We start from the raw sequence: 15,167 nt of genomic DNA, 5'->3' as shown, positions 1-15,167 counted from the left end.
CATTAAACTTTTCGTTTTTGTGTATAACAATGTTTGTCATTCAGTGTTTCGGCTGTCTCAATTATTAAAGCTAATGAGTTTTATGCGGCAGATGTCAGTTGACAACTTTTAAAATTCACTCATTCACTTCTTTGTTCACTTTCATTACAAATTTCTAACAACATTTTGTTATTGCTTTCAGAAAATTTATTTTCTAAAAATATCCTCCGAAAATTGAAAAAGAGCCTAGACAGCTCCACGTAAAGTCGTAAACACTGATCAGTCACGTTGTTTGAATAATGATGTTTGACAGTCCTGATTCAAACAGACCAGTCAAAGTGTCGAAACAATCACATCGTGCATGTGCATACCTTATATACTCAGTTAAAAATAAATACTTATAAATCACATAACATGATATCCTAAAAATTCTTGTGTGCAGTGATAATTTAATGAACAAGTGAAAGTGTTCGTGAATGGCTATGATGAACCTTTATGCAACTGTATGCATTGTATATGTCTCCACAATAGAAGTTTCTTGTATATATATATCGAAATATGGCCTTACTTGCAGCATGAATTCGGAAAATAAGTTTATTTTGAATTTTAATAAACTGTAAACGTTCACCAAAAAACTTTAGTGAGAAAAATCGAAAAAAAAACTACAAACATATTGACTCCAAACATTCGGTAGAACTTATAGAATATTGTAAAAATTAAGGTCTATTACCAACATACATATATAAGTATATATACTTACCAGTCTCAGTGAGACATATTCATGAAAACATACCAACATCGTACATTCATCCCGGCATTAACAAACAACGTCCTTTAAAACAATATCCAGTCGTAAGTTAGACTTGTAACGCTCGTTACGTTGGTCAGGTTGGTTGGGAATGAATGATGTGGCGGTTAATAATCCTTCATCCTTCTGAGAGAGCACGCTTCTTTATTTTTTTTTAAATAATCTATATGTATGTGTGTGTGTGTGTGTGTGTGTGTGTGTGTGTGTGTGTGTGTGTAGGGAGATATTTCATTTTTGTGATGCTGTTTGTTAATGTTGTTGTTGCTGTTGTTGTCGTTGTTGTAATAGCATCAATTGTTTTTATTATTGTGTTTTTATTATTGTTGTTTATTCAAAACTTTATTCAAGTTTTTTGTTGTAGTTGTAGTTGATGTTGTTGTAGTTGATGTTGTTGATGTTATTGTTGAAGTTGTTGTAGTTGATGTTCTTGTAGTTGATGTTGTGGTTGTTGTTGTTGATATTGTTGATGATGTTGTTGATGTTGACGGTGAATTTGTTGTTGTTGTTTTCGTTGTTTACGATGTCATAATTTTTGGCGTTGGTTTCATAAACAAATTTTTTGCGTTAACTCCTTGTGCAGTTGTAACGGCGTGTTGAGATGATCATAATGATGATTGGATGTTTTGTTGGTTGATCGCTTGAGGTATTACATTGTCTTTTTTTTAAATGGTCTCCTATTTTTAGAGCATTTTTAACAAATTTTTTCGTTGAAATGAGTCAGTAAAGAAAGAATGATATCAAATTATTTTCTATCACTTTCCAATTTATCATTTTTTTAAATTTTTCAGCAATTTATTAAACCATCGAGCCAACTTTGATTGTTTTTCAAAAAAAAGTGAAAAAGATTTGTTGTAGCATAGTTCATTCTAATTTCAGCAAATGGTAAATCGTAAGCTGTGCAAATGTAGCAGAACTTTGATTGTACTAATACTTGGTTGAGTTTCTACTCTGTTGCAGTTGAACATGCTGGTCTGGTAATTTCTTCATCAGCGTACGTCAACATTAACGATCACTGTAAAGCACCATTACTCAAACACTGACCTCCATTGTATAAACAACAGTTCCTGCAAGATATAGGTACCGGACGAGAATAGCTCGTGAACGGAAGAAGACTGTTAAAAAATTTATTAAAATACGTTCTCGTTAGTAAACATTAAGAAAGATGAACGTGTGAGTTTGTGACGCGTGATAAGATCAGCTGCCTTGTATTGTTTATTGTATTTTTTAATTTTTATTTCACTATTTAACAAAAATTAAAATTAGATAATCAAATATTTGTATGAAACAAAAAACAAAACTAAGGCTACCGACAACTTTAGCAGAGGCAACAAACTCAACTATACAATCACCAGCCACACAGTAAACATCAACATACAGTAATAAAATAACACCATCAACAACATAAACATCAACAACAACCGCAACATCAACAACAACAACAACATCAGCAACAACAACAACATTAACAACAACTGCAACCTAGACAAGAAGCACACCTCAAAAGGCCAGCAAATCATAATAAAGAAGACGCCATCACTCACCATCAAATCACCTCTTTCGCATGCATACAAACACATTGCCACAAATGAACCTTCCACTGACAAATGATTTTTTTTCACAACTCTCAGGAAAATAATTTAACAATGCAAAAAATATCAAAAGTTAATATATTTCAATTTAAAAACATTGTTGACCAATTTTTGAGAGATGTTTGCAAGTCAAGAAAGCTACATTATAAATGAACGAGACTACGTCTTTTTGAGAGTCTTTTTGACGACGATTGCTTTTGCTGATGAAGTAAAGATGGTTTTATAACTAAGAATTAATAACTAATTAACTAAATAAATAAAATAATTAAATAATTAACTAAGTTGCAATAACGATAACGTAAAAAGAGCATCATAAATAACAAAAAATTTAAATTTTTTTACGGAAATAATCCGTCATAATCATTTAATTATTTATCAAGAAACATTTTCTGGTAGTAAATTAAATTTTCGAATCCGTATCTTCAGTTGTTGAAGTTAAGTAGGAGAACAACTGTTCTACTGTTGGTCAGCATATTAAATTGTCCAAGATTTGGAATTGTATTGTAGAGAATGTTAGGGTAGTAGTATTGGGAGTAGTAGTAGTAGTAGTAGTAGTCGTAGTCGTAGTAGTAGTAGCAGTAGTAGTAGAAGTAGTAATAGTAGTAGTAGTCGTAGTAGTCGTAGTAGTAGTAGTAGTAGTAGTTCGCAAACTGGCGATGGATGTTTGAAGTAGATTTTCAATCCCCGCCAATGAACCATCTAGGATCAACTTCAAATAAAACTCCTCACTCCTGCTCGATGAATAAGCCATGCCTTTTCCACATGTGTGTCTGTGCGTGATTGCGTGCGCGCGCGCTCAAGTATACGTTGTGCATTCGTATGCATGCATGCATGCAGGTGTGAATGTGCATTCGTATGCATGCATGTGTGTGTGTGCGTGCATGTGTATTCATGCAAGTGTTTCTGCGCATAGATATGTGATTCTAAAGTATGTGACGTAGTAGTAGTAGTAATAGTAGTGGTAGTAGTAGTAGTCGTAGTAGTAATAATAGTAGTAGTAGTAGTAGCAGTAGCAGCAGAAGTAACACTAGTTTAATATTTGTTTTCTATTATGGGAGAGTTCCTTCCTTGCCTATTCACTTTGTATTTAAATTTTGTAATTTTTAAACATGAAAACCAATCTTAGCCCTGCTAGCAACTGTTCAATTGCAACCAACTGCTTTTCACTCGAACTCTTATCTACGGGACTTTACAAACATCAAAATAATTTATAACGTTTGTGCTAATTACAACACACACACACATACACACACACATACATATAGATTATTTTACAAACTAAAACTTCAGCAAAACATCTAGTACACGTGAGAGCAACCAGCAAACTCAAATGTTCTTCTTCAAAAACCGCCACACAATGATGAAGATGCCGTTGAAATAATCTGCCAAACAACTAGCTGTTTGGAATGTCATCAGCCACTGGAATGTTCTATATTACGTCACCAGATTGATGACAATTTTTTTGAAAAATAACAACCTTTTGCCCTGATCATGTTGTTGGGTGTTCGTTTTGTTTGTTAACTATTTAAAGTTATCTGTAACAAATTGATGAACAGCGTTAATAATAAATACATTGAATTAGAATATAACTTGATCAACAATGCATTTTTAACATAACACGAAATGTACTTTTGACAATAAGCACACATCTGCCCATACACACATTCTCGCCAACACACGACACAAGCTGTCTCATACACTCACACATGACGCATACACAGGCAAACCTACCTATCAGATTACACGCAAACCTACCTATCAGGGTGCATCGCTGGACAACCGCGTTAAGATGACATTCCATTAAGCAGATAAACAAGAGACGAGCTTTGTTGAGGGGCCAGTCTTTGTAAACAGATCCTCATTCCAAATCTTCTCTAATATAATCGATATGCAAACAAAACTTGCGTGTTAGATGCAAGCCAGCTGATGTTTCCGTGTTCATATGCACATGAATCTATCCGGGTCTACATGGAAATTGTAGAATATATCTTTTAAAGTATTTGTAGGAATCTGCTTAGGTTTGTGGCAATCGTTCTTACTAGTTCCAATCAGCTTTTGGTTAACAAACGCAATCATTACAGACCAACACAATAATTTTCAAATTCATATTGCAGTAACAACTTAACGTAGTTACCGAAACCTTCTCCAGCCGTAAAATTGCCATGAAAATTCAACAAAAAATTTGGACCAGTTTACAATCAAACATTGAGGCACGGGAGCCAATGAATAAACAACATGTGTAAATCTCATATTAATGAGCCATTTTTGAACGCTGTTTAAATCAAGCAGAATGTTTGCTGGACATTATCCAATTTCAAAACAATGTTTTCATCTTATTAAAAAAAACACACACACAAACAGACACATATATATGTATATAACAACACACACACACATACATATGTATGTGTGTGTTTGTGTGTGATTGTGTGTGTGTCCATTTTTTAAAATTTATAATTAATTTTCTTTTGAAGGACAATGTAAATAAAGAGTATGATATTATTTGAAATTAATTATAAGTGGATTTCACAGAATTCAAAAATAAAAATTAATGCATGCGAGTAAACGTCAGCTTTACGTTGAAATTTTTGAAAATTTACCTGCGGCAAGCAAACATACCCAAGGACAAACACAGACACACTCACACACACACACATACACTACACACACACACACACACACATACACTACACACATACACTACACACCACACACACACCACACACACACACACACACATTCTTTCAGCGAAAATGATCCAGGGACAAAAAAGAATGATGAATGGCCTCCTCAATAGAAATGCATCCTCACATCTGCTCCTTCCATTTCCGCATTTCCACATTCCCTATCTGGAACATTCACACATCCACATCTGGATCAAATGTTTCTCAGGCGTATGTCACAAGTGTGCGTGATAGAAAAATCTATGTACTAATGTAGACACGCTCATGGGCTTTTTAAAATAAGCCTGTGAAAATATTTCTGAATAAAATTTTCACTTCAATTATTAATTTTGAATTGAATAAAGATGATAATGAAGAAAGATGATCTAAATAAACATTATTCTGCTGCCTTCCTCGTAAAAACACTCAGGCCCAGGTATCGCAATACTCGCTCCGAGGTAGGAACCGCTTCCAACGACATAAAACTGTCAAATTTGCAAACTGAAAACTAAGGAGCCCTGATTTATGTCTTTCTGATTTGTTTCCGCCTCTGGATCGTGAAGAAATCTTCTTTTCCTACTGCTACTGCAGCTGCATTTATGGATTTTTTATCGCTCACGTGAACATGAGACTATCAACCATACAATTGTTAGAGCGTTTTGTGATCACCCTAATTATTAACTACTTGTAAGCAACTAGTCATCTTATGAAATGTATTTCATATCAAAAGACAAATGCTACGATGAATAATTTGAGGTAGCACAAAACAGTAGAGAAGTTAAGAACTGCAAGGTGAAAGTATTAAATTCACGGACCAGAGTCGCGTGTTACATCTTCACTGTAATTTTGACATTATTCATTTTTCGAAACATTAGTTACAATATTTTTCACGGAAAACAATTTTTAAAAACTACATACAGACATACAAACATCAATGTCCTGCTAATAACGCTTATGAATCATAAAAAATGACTTAATGAAGGTAAGAATGTGGTGAGTTGAAGGGGAATTCACGTCCAAGCAATGCAACTTGTTCTACTTCTTCCTGCAAGTGAAAATTGTAAAATGATGGAAGGTGATAATTTAAAAAAATAACAGGCTTTTGCGCAAACAGAAGCAGGCATGCATATTCAATTTCATTCGGCAATACAAACGCAGACACACAAACATACAACACCAACACACAAACACACATCACAACACACAAACATACATCAGAACACACAAACATACATCACAACACACACATACATCACAACACACAAACATATCTCACAACAGGCAAATATACAACACACACATACAACACAACACGCAAACATACAACACACACATACAACACAAACATACAACACCAACACACAAACATACATCCCAGCACACAAAAGACACGAGGTATGCAACGTTTGCATGAGGGCAGGATTTGTAAACTCTTTTTTGTTGCAAGCCTCAAACAATAGTCTCGATCGATAGGTACCTTTGTTCAATGCTCAATTCTTTTCTCGTTTTTTTGCGTTTGTTTTTTATGCCTATCATTTCTATTATACGCTATTTCTATTATTATTTATTATTTCTATTTCTATTATTATTTCTTTTATTTTAGTTCTTTGTTTTCGGATTAGAAATTTTTTTGTCATCCATGTTTATAGTTAATTGTTTGAGCGATACCTTGCTTGTTGCGCATTGTTCTGCTCTCTTCGGTTCTCATCCGGTCTAGCAATGAGGCGGAGTATCGACCGCCTGTTGCTGAAGAGACAAATGGAGCTGGTGCTGCTGATGCTATTTAATGTTCCGCATCAAAAGCATTACAAAGAGTTCATTTTTTAAATCTCGAGTAACGTCTGCGGCGTGGATTCATGCCTGATTTATTACATCCTTAACATGTCGTCACATTTCATCGTCCTCTCATTTCAACGCCAGAATTTTTGTCTCATTTGCCACAAAATTTATTCTATTGTGCAGGTGAGTTCGCGAATGTTTATAAAAAAATGTGCCCGAATATTTTTTATTTAATAACATGCAAATAATATAATATACATTGGGATGTGTGTTTACACAATGTTTGATGTGCAGTTTGAATGATGGCATTTAAAGTACAATAAGAAACTCCGATCGGTCACGATCATCTGCGGATTAACCTTCTTAATCATATCCACTCGAAATATAATGCGTCAAAGCGGAACGTATCGCATCTCGTCTCATCATGTTTGTTTCGTGTAGATAGGTGTGGATGTTTGTTGTTGTTGTTGTGTTGTTGTTGTTGTGTTGTTGTTGTTGTTGTTGTTGTTGTGTTGTTGTTGTTGTTGTTGTTGTGTTGTTGTTGTTGTTGTGGTCATTGAAAAAGTGAAAATACCGAAATATTATATTAAAAATAAATTACAAAAAAATGCCTGCGTTATATATTGCTCTCTTTTCAAAGTTTTTAACGTCCATCACTGTCCAACACACTTCTCAACATTTTGTCCTCAGGGGTCACTTCTTCCAAAGTGTAATTTCTGTAAATTTTTTATTTGCTAATTGTATTCACACTGTTACCAAAGAAATGTTCGTATTACCGACAAGATCACAGCGCGTAGTTCCATGTAGAAAGCAGTATCGGTGGTCACGTTTCGTTTCGTTTTGTGTATCGAAAGATTTTAAAAGTTTTGCAATAGCAGAATTTGCTCGCTGAACTGAAGAAAAATTTGAATATTTCAGCATGCGTTTGCTTATATTCAATATTCAATGTTTCATGGCTGGCTTTGAAACCAATCTATCCTCATACAATATATATGCATTATATACAATAATATGAAAAGTTAAATGAATAATTTTCAGTAAGCACATAATAAACACTCATCATACTTTAAGACCACACACACACACACACACATACACACACACAAACACACACACATACACACACACGTGCACACACACGCATACACACACACACATCAGCTCATGAGTTTTCTTGTAATGGTAGTTATGTGGGAAGGGTGTATGATTGATTGAGTGGTGTGTCGAGTGTGGTCTTCGTTTAAGTAGAACCTATCAATCAATCAATTCATTCATTCATTCGTTTTTTTGTTCCTTCGTTTTGTTCGTTCATTCATTTATTCATTTCCTCGTTCCTTCTTTCATTCATTCATTCTTTTGTTCCTTCTTTCATTTGTACGTCATTCATTCATTAACTCATTCATTCATCTATTAATTTATGCATTTAATTATCCAATTAGTTAATTAATTATTAAATTTTTAGTAATTTTTTCTAACTCAAAAATTTTTTTTAAATTGACCCTGTACAACTTCAAAATTTTTCAAATTTAACTTTTTATATTCACTCTTTAAATATTTGTTCTTAACTTTATTTTTCATTCAATCAATTGTTTTTCAACTCATTCAATTGTTTGTTTGTTCGTTTGTTCGCTCGTTTGTTCGTTTGTTCACCAAATCAATATCTCTTTTGTTTTTCAAACGTTACTTTCATTCAATCAATAAGGAGCTATTATTTATTCACCTCTTAAAATTTATTTACACATAGAACTATTTTCTGCTTAAGTTTTCTTTTTCAGTTTACTCACTCACTCACTCACTCACTCACTCACTCACTCACTCACTCACTCACTCACTCACTCACTCACTCACTCACTCACTCACTCACTCACTCACTCACTCACTCACTCTTTCACTCACTCACTCATTCACTCACTCATTCACTCATTCATTCACTCACTCACTCCTCATGCACTCACTTCACGCACTCACTCACTAACCTAAAATTTCATCACTTCATCACACACACACACACAAACAAACACACACACACACAAACACACGCGCACACACAAACAAACACATTTACTCTTGGAAGCACTGAAGCTCGACTCAGCGTGCCTCCACCAACACCATCAGTTAGATGTACACGAGACACCAGACACCACTCAGTCCCCATCATCATCACCAGTCACTAATTCATCATCATCACCATCACCATCAGCAATGTCATCACCATAATCATTTCATAACTACTAATCATCATCTTCTTCATCAAAATCGTATTAAATATAAAATCAATTATTGTTTTAATCACCAGATATCATGTCTAAAAGTTACCTTCTACATTTATACCCGACTTTTACGGCACTTATAAAACTGTTCACCCGACACACATAAAAAGCATGTTTGCACACACACACACACACACACATACTCAACACACACGCACACATACACACAATGACACGTACACAAACAGTTACAATTAAACATACGGAACCGACAACGCTACTGAATGGTCACACCCCGCAAATAACACATGTGATGATGCTCTATAAAATTTGTTAAAAATACATACCACTTAAAATTGTGAATCCTTCTTTTCTATATATATATATAACATCCAAGAACACATGTAAGCAATATACCATCTCCACTTCTGGCAGGGCGGGCACACGCGTGTATGAGGTTTATTTCTAAAAGAAGCCTCAACTCTTTAATTCGTCCAACATTTGCTCGCATGTGCACTGAGACTGATTGATGAGGAGAAGATTCAAAATAATAAATGCAGACAAAAATTAATTAAACATTACTATACTTTGATTAATGATCCTTCAAAAAAAATTAAATATTCCAAGGATGACTGCCTCGGCGTCAGCATGCACTCGTTCTACCCTTTTCAGTCGATCGTGGAATCAAATGATTCACTGCAGATGAATGAGGACGAATTATGAAAAAGTTTAATAGAAGGAGATGCGTGAAGATGAATGTTCTCTTATAAAAACAATATTTAAGATCAGAATCATCTCTTGGAAATGTCTCTCTCTACTTGAGGAGCAATTTGTTCACTACCGTAATAAATTTTTTCGGATTTGGAAGTTTACTCTTACTGGCTAAGGAAAATATTATTTAAAAAATATTTTTTAAATTCTGTATTCGATTTTGAAATATTCATTGGAAGGTTTTTTAAATTTGATCAGGACCAAAAATTTTTGCTGGTTGATTTTTTGTTGGGAGACTACAATCGATGGAAATTAATTTAATTTTAAAATTCGTGATTCGTTTGACTTGCCTGCATGACATTTGGACGAAATTTCAGATCGTGGGGTTTCGTTGCATGGAACCATTATCTGTATTTCTTCAACAATTTTAAATGATTCATTTGCCGACGAAAAAATTGAAACAGGCTAATTGAAAGATTCATCTCAGGGCACATCAACGTGATGAACTGCTGCAAATTGCAACACACAAAAATTTAACTCCCACAGATAAAAGACACAAACACGAGCAATCACAAAATAAACTTGAACAAAATCTCACAAAACCTGCACGCAAACTTTAAACATTTGCAGGGAACCAATTATTGAATCAAATTTTTGCAACTTTTAAAACTGCCATCCAGCCGGCCTGTTGAGCTCTCCAGCCAATGCGTGATTGCTTTGATGGATGGGCAAATAATGAGCTGTTGAATGGAAGCATTCCATTGCCGTTCAAATAGCCATTGAGTGTTACTGTTAATGATGGAGTTGTGTTTTAAACTGAATATATTGACGCAAAGATGTGGGTTGTCGTCAGCAGTGGAACTTGTAGTCATTGACTTTTGTGGTCCTACACTTTTTAATCTGTCATTAAAAAACAAAATTTTTTTGTTAATATTTTAAATTAATAATGAACTCTTAACAAGGTATAATAGAATATCAATCTTAAAAACCTGAAACATTCAATTGAATTCAGAATGTTTAAGAAACACTCATTTGGGTGAGCTGTTGTTGAGCTGCTGTTGAGTTGTTGTTGAGCTGTTGTTGAGCTGTTGTTGAGTTGTTGTTGAGTTGCTGTTTAGCTGTTGTTCAGCAGCTGTTGAACTGCTGTTGAGTTGTTGTTGAGCTGTTGTTGAGTTGTTGTTGAGTTGTTGTTCAGCAGTTGTTGACTGACTGTACTAAGCAGGCTGATCCAACGAATTGAGCTGGTTGAAAAGCATAATTGATGAACAGGGATAGTGGGAGAAAAATTGATAGATGGATGGAAAATATGATTGATGAAAGAATGAATGTTGAGTCAACTGCAGATGGGTGGTTGGGGATTGAAACTTTTTGTTTACACGACTCATCCTATCAACAATTTACTAATCAATAATGAAGGTCGAACTATTTCTCGACCCCTCCAAACTGATTTCTTTCGTGAAGATTTTTTACAACTTCACAAAATTTTAAAAAATAAAAAAAAAATTTATACTCATTGTTGAAAATCTAAATACAAAGCAGAAACTAGTTCCTGTCGGTTTTGAAACCTTTTTGCAACAAGTCATCAGCAACGCCATCACTACAACTCCATTAAACTCTTTTATATTAACTATCATTATTATTAATATTTATCAAAATTAAATTATATATATGTATATAAAGAGGGAGAGAAAGAGAGAGAGAGAGAAAGAGAGAGAAAGTTAGATTCATAACAGACAACATCACAGCTTTTTGTGCTCGCGGTACAATACTTCAACATCGTTGAAACTAATCAATGCAACAACTCTCCAACACAACACAGCTGCCTGCAACATTGAAATTAATTTTCACAACAAAACATTACAACAACGCAACATCACAACAACACAACAATACAACATCACAACATCACAACATCACAACAACACAACAACACAACATCACAACAACACAACAACAAAACAACAAAATACAGCATCGCCACTGGATTTCAATAATCATAGCATAACAATCATACCATCACGCCATCGTACCACAAACCGCCCCATCACCGAACCCCCCACCGTCATTTTTTATGTAGGAATGTAACATATACGTGCGAACAATTAGAAACCGGTAAACGAATCGATACGCCTGTTCAAACAGCACATGAGTGTGTATCCGGACTTGTTTGTATCCGTTTCCATGCTCCATGTGTGTGATTTCCGAAGAAGTTGTTTCTATGTGTGTGTGTGTGACCTTGTACTGTGTGTGTACATGTGTGTATGTGACGTTGTATTGTGTGTGTGTGTGTACATGTGTGTATGTGAAGTTGTGTTGTGTGTGTGTACATGTGTGTATGTGAAGTTGTGTTGTGTGTGTGTGTACATGTGTGTATGTGAAGTTGCATTGTGTGTGTGTACATGTGTGTATGTTACGTTGTATTGTGTGTGTGTGTGTGTGTGTGTGTGTGGGTACATGTGTGTATGTGCGATTATTTCTCTTCAGTTGTGTGCATGTGTGTTCCGAACAAAGCCCAAACAAAGAAACCGTATCAATTCATAAAGATGACAGTAAAATTAACAAAGTCAGTGATAACGATGGGTGCAAATCACAGGAACAAAGGCCTGAGTTCACAAATTCTCTATATAAACTGCAACAAGTGCTAAAGGTGATTGAAGAATCGAAAGAGGTCCAATACACTCGAGAATGAATTGGAATTGGAAAATTGTATATTGTTCTAACTTCATTAAAATAAATAATGAAGGCAAGATATTGGTTAGAAATTTTGAGAGATGTAATAAAAAATTATCCAACGGTAGAAATTCGGTAGATTTCATTAATTACTGCATATATATACATATATATACATATACATATTTATACATATACATATATTCAAATGAGTTAAAGAAAAAATAGATAATGTATATATATATATATATATATATATATATATATGTTGGTAATAGACCATAATTTTTACAATATTCTATAAATTCTACCGAATGTTTGGCGTTAATATGTTTGTAGTTAACGCCAAACATTCGGTAGAATTGATAGAATATTGTAAAAATTATGTTCTATTACCAACATTTACTCGAAGTTCTGCGACCAACCGACGTAAATCGAAAAAACGAACTACAAACATATTAACGCCAAACATTTGGTAGAATTTATAGAATATTGTATATATATATATATATATATATATATATATATATATATTTATTTAATATCATATTGGAGAAGAAGAACAATCGTGCAAACGTATAAACAGGAGCAGACAGACAGATAGGGGTTGAAATGAAATGAAAGCAGACAGGCAAGCAGACATCTCCATTCCTCCATCCAGTCCAACTGCATCCAGCATCATATTTCCCATGATTTCCCGGAATGAAAAACCGAGCAGCATTTAATTGAAACAAATTGAACGACCATCCGCTCTTTAATAATTCATCCCAACATGAAAAATGTTTCAAATTTTCTTCTTTGTGCTCCAACGCTGTCAACTGCTTGTCTTCCATCCAGCCAGCCAAATTGATTGCTCATATAAATGATTTTTTTTTTCAATTTCACGAACGCCATGTAAACCAATGAAACAAAACTGCACCACTCGACACCTTATCATTCGTATCGTAAACTCAGTTGAGTTGTGATTTTTGTGTCTAAATTATAATGAGGAGAGTAAGTCGTTGGTGCACCACTCTCAGCTGCTGACAGCTTTCTTCTAAGTGCTTAATACGAAGTTCAATACAAATTTAACTCATTTACTTCCAGTCAAAAGTTTCACCATTTTTTTTGAATAAAGGAAAAAATTTTGCTTGGCACAATCCACACAACTTTTCATCACAAACTTGATCGCGCAATTAAATGAAGAGTCATTGAACGCAAGAGAGGGCAAACAAGGAGAGAAACTGTTGTTGTCGGCAACAATGGAACCTGGAGCTCCAACGATGATGGAAATGATAGTTGAGTTGAGAGGGAGAGATATGGATGAGATGGAGAGATATGGAGGAGGGGGAGAGCTATGATGGAGCGTGGATGTGCGTATGCGATGTAATTATCTGTTTGTATTTGATCTGCTGGTGCCATTGAGCTGTAGAAGTTTGTTTCGTGTGGTTGGCAGGTTGCGTAACAAATTCATGGCTGATGCGGTAGACGAGTGTATGCTTACTTTCAACAAGATCATCGTTGGAGCATTTGATTTCATGTGGTTTTGTGTGTGTATGTGTGCGTGCGTGTGTGTGTGTGTGTGTGTGTGTGTGTGTGTGTGTGTGTGTGTGTGTGTGTAATATGCCTGCGTTTGCAAACAGGTGAATTCAACATATTCCTGATTTAGTGCATGGAATTTAAAAATAATTTGTTACGTGACACACACATGTATGATATTATATATATATAGACCTACAAGGTTGCATGCTATCAAGTATCATCTGCATTCACTTTTTGTGCTATTATCATGAATTTTAATGAATGGTGTAAAATTGGAAGATGATTAAAAATATTATCGTGATTGACATCGGGATAGATATCATTACGTAAGTATCATCAACATCATTTTCACTATTATCATATCGCCTTCTTCCATTGCAAATCAACATCTCAATTTCAAATTTCAATTCTATTCAGCAAAAATGCACGGAGACACAGGAGTTCAAACGAGCTTGCACGGCCACCCAAACCAAATAAAAACCTATACCTACATGAAAATAACAACATATTTATGACAACGTCTTATATATGTAAGACGCAATAAACTGCTGTCCGATTTGCATATTAATCACGTGAATAATGAAACTGATGATGAATTCATCTGCCAGCAATAATTTTAACGAGGATGGCAAGTGATTGATTGAATATTACGAACAAATAACCAGGGAATGAATTGCATAGCAGAGCAAATATCGTTTTGACTCATGTGTATACATTCAATCAAAACTATCAGATCAACATTGTGTATGTATGTATGTATGTATGTTTGTATGTATGTATGCATGCATGCATGCATGCATGCATGTATGTATGTATGTATGTATGTATGTATGTATGTATGTATGTATGTATGTATGTATGTATGTATGTATGTATGTATGTATGTATGTATGTATGTATGTATGTATGTATGTATGTATGTATGTATGTATGTATGTATGTATGTATGTATGTATGTATGTATGTATGTATGTATGTATGTATGTATGTATGTATGTATGTATGTATGTATGTATGTATGTATGTATGTATGTATGTATGTATGTATGTATGTATGTATGTATGTATGTATGTATGTATGTATGTATGTATGTATGTATGTATGTATGTATGTATGTATGTATGTATGTATGTATGTATGTATGTATGTATGTATGTATGTATGTATGTATGTATGTATGTATGTATGTATGTATGTATGTATGTATGTATGTATGTATGTATGTATGTATGTAAT

At 34.3% G+C, this 15,167-nt stretch overlaps 2 protein-coding genes across 2 annotated transcripts in view; one reads left to right on the top strand and one right to left on the bottom strand.

Annotated features, from left to right (window-relative positions):
* Nucleotides 1–12,282: 12,282 nt before the first annotated feature.
* On the top strand, nucleotides 12,283–13,749 carry HELRODRAFT_173978 (hypothetical protein; the record flags this gene model as incomplete). Its single annotated transcript, XM_009020540.1, has 2 exons — nucleotides 12,283–12,377; nucleotides 13,527–13,749. The coding sequence occupies 2 exons, from the start codon at nucleotides 12,283–12,285 to the stop codon at nucleotides 13,747–13,749; spliced, it is 318 nt and encodes a 105-aa protein (XP_009018788.1).
* Nucleotides 13,750–14,343: 594 nt separating this feature from the next.
* The window catches only part of HELRODRAFT_173977 (hypothetical protein), a gene marked incomplete at both ends in the record, with an annotated part of 2,589 nt that continues 1,765 nt past the window's right edge, over nucleotides 14,344–15,167 (bottom strand). The window contains one exon of the mRNA XM_009020539.1: nucleotides 14,344–14,417. Within this exon, the coding sequence (XP_009018787.1) occupies nucleotides 14,344–14,417 (74 nt within the window). The remainder of the gene's footprint in view (nucleotides 14,418–15,167) is intronic.

Source organism: Helobdella robusta, assembly GCF_000326865.2.
Source record: "Helobdella robusta unplaced genomic scaffold HELROscaffold_28, whole genome shotgun sequence".
NCBI lineage: Eukaryota > Metazoa > Annelida > Clitellata > Rhynchobdellida > Glossiphoniidae > Helobdella > Helobdella robusta.
This window is presented reverse-complemented; position numbering and strand designations above follow the sequence as displayed.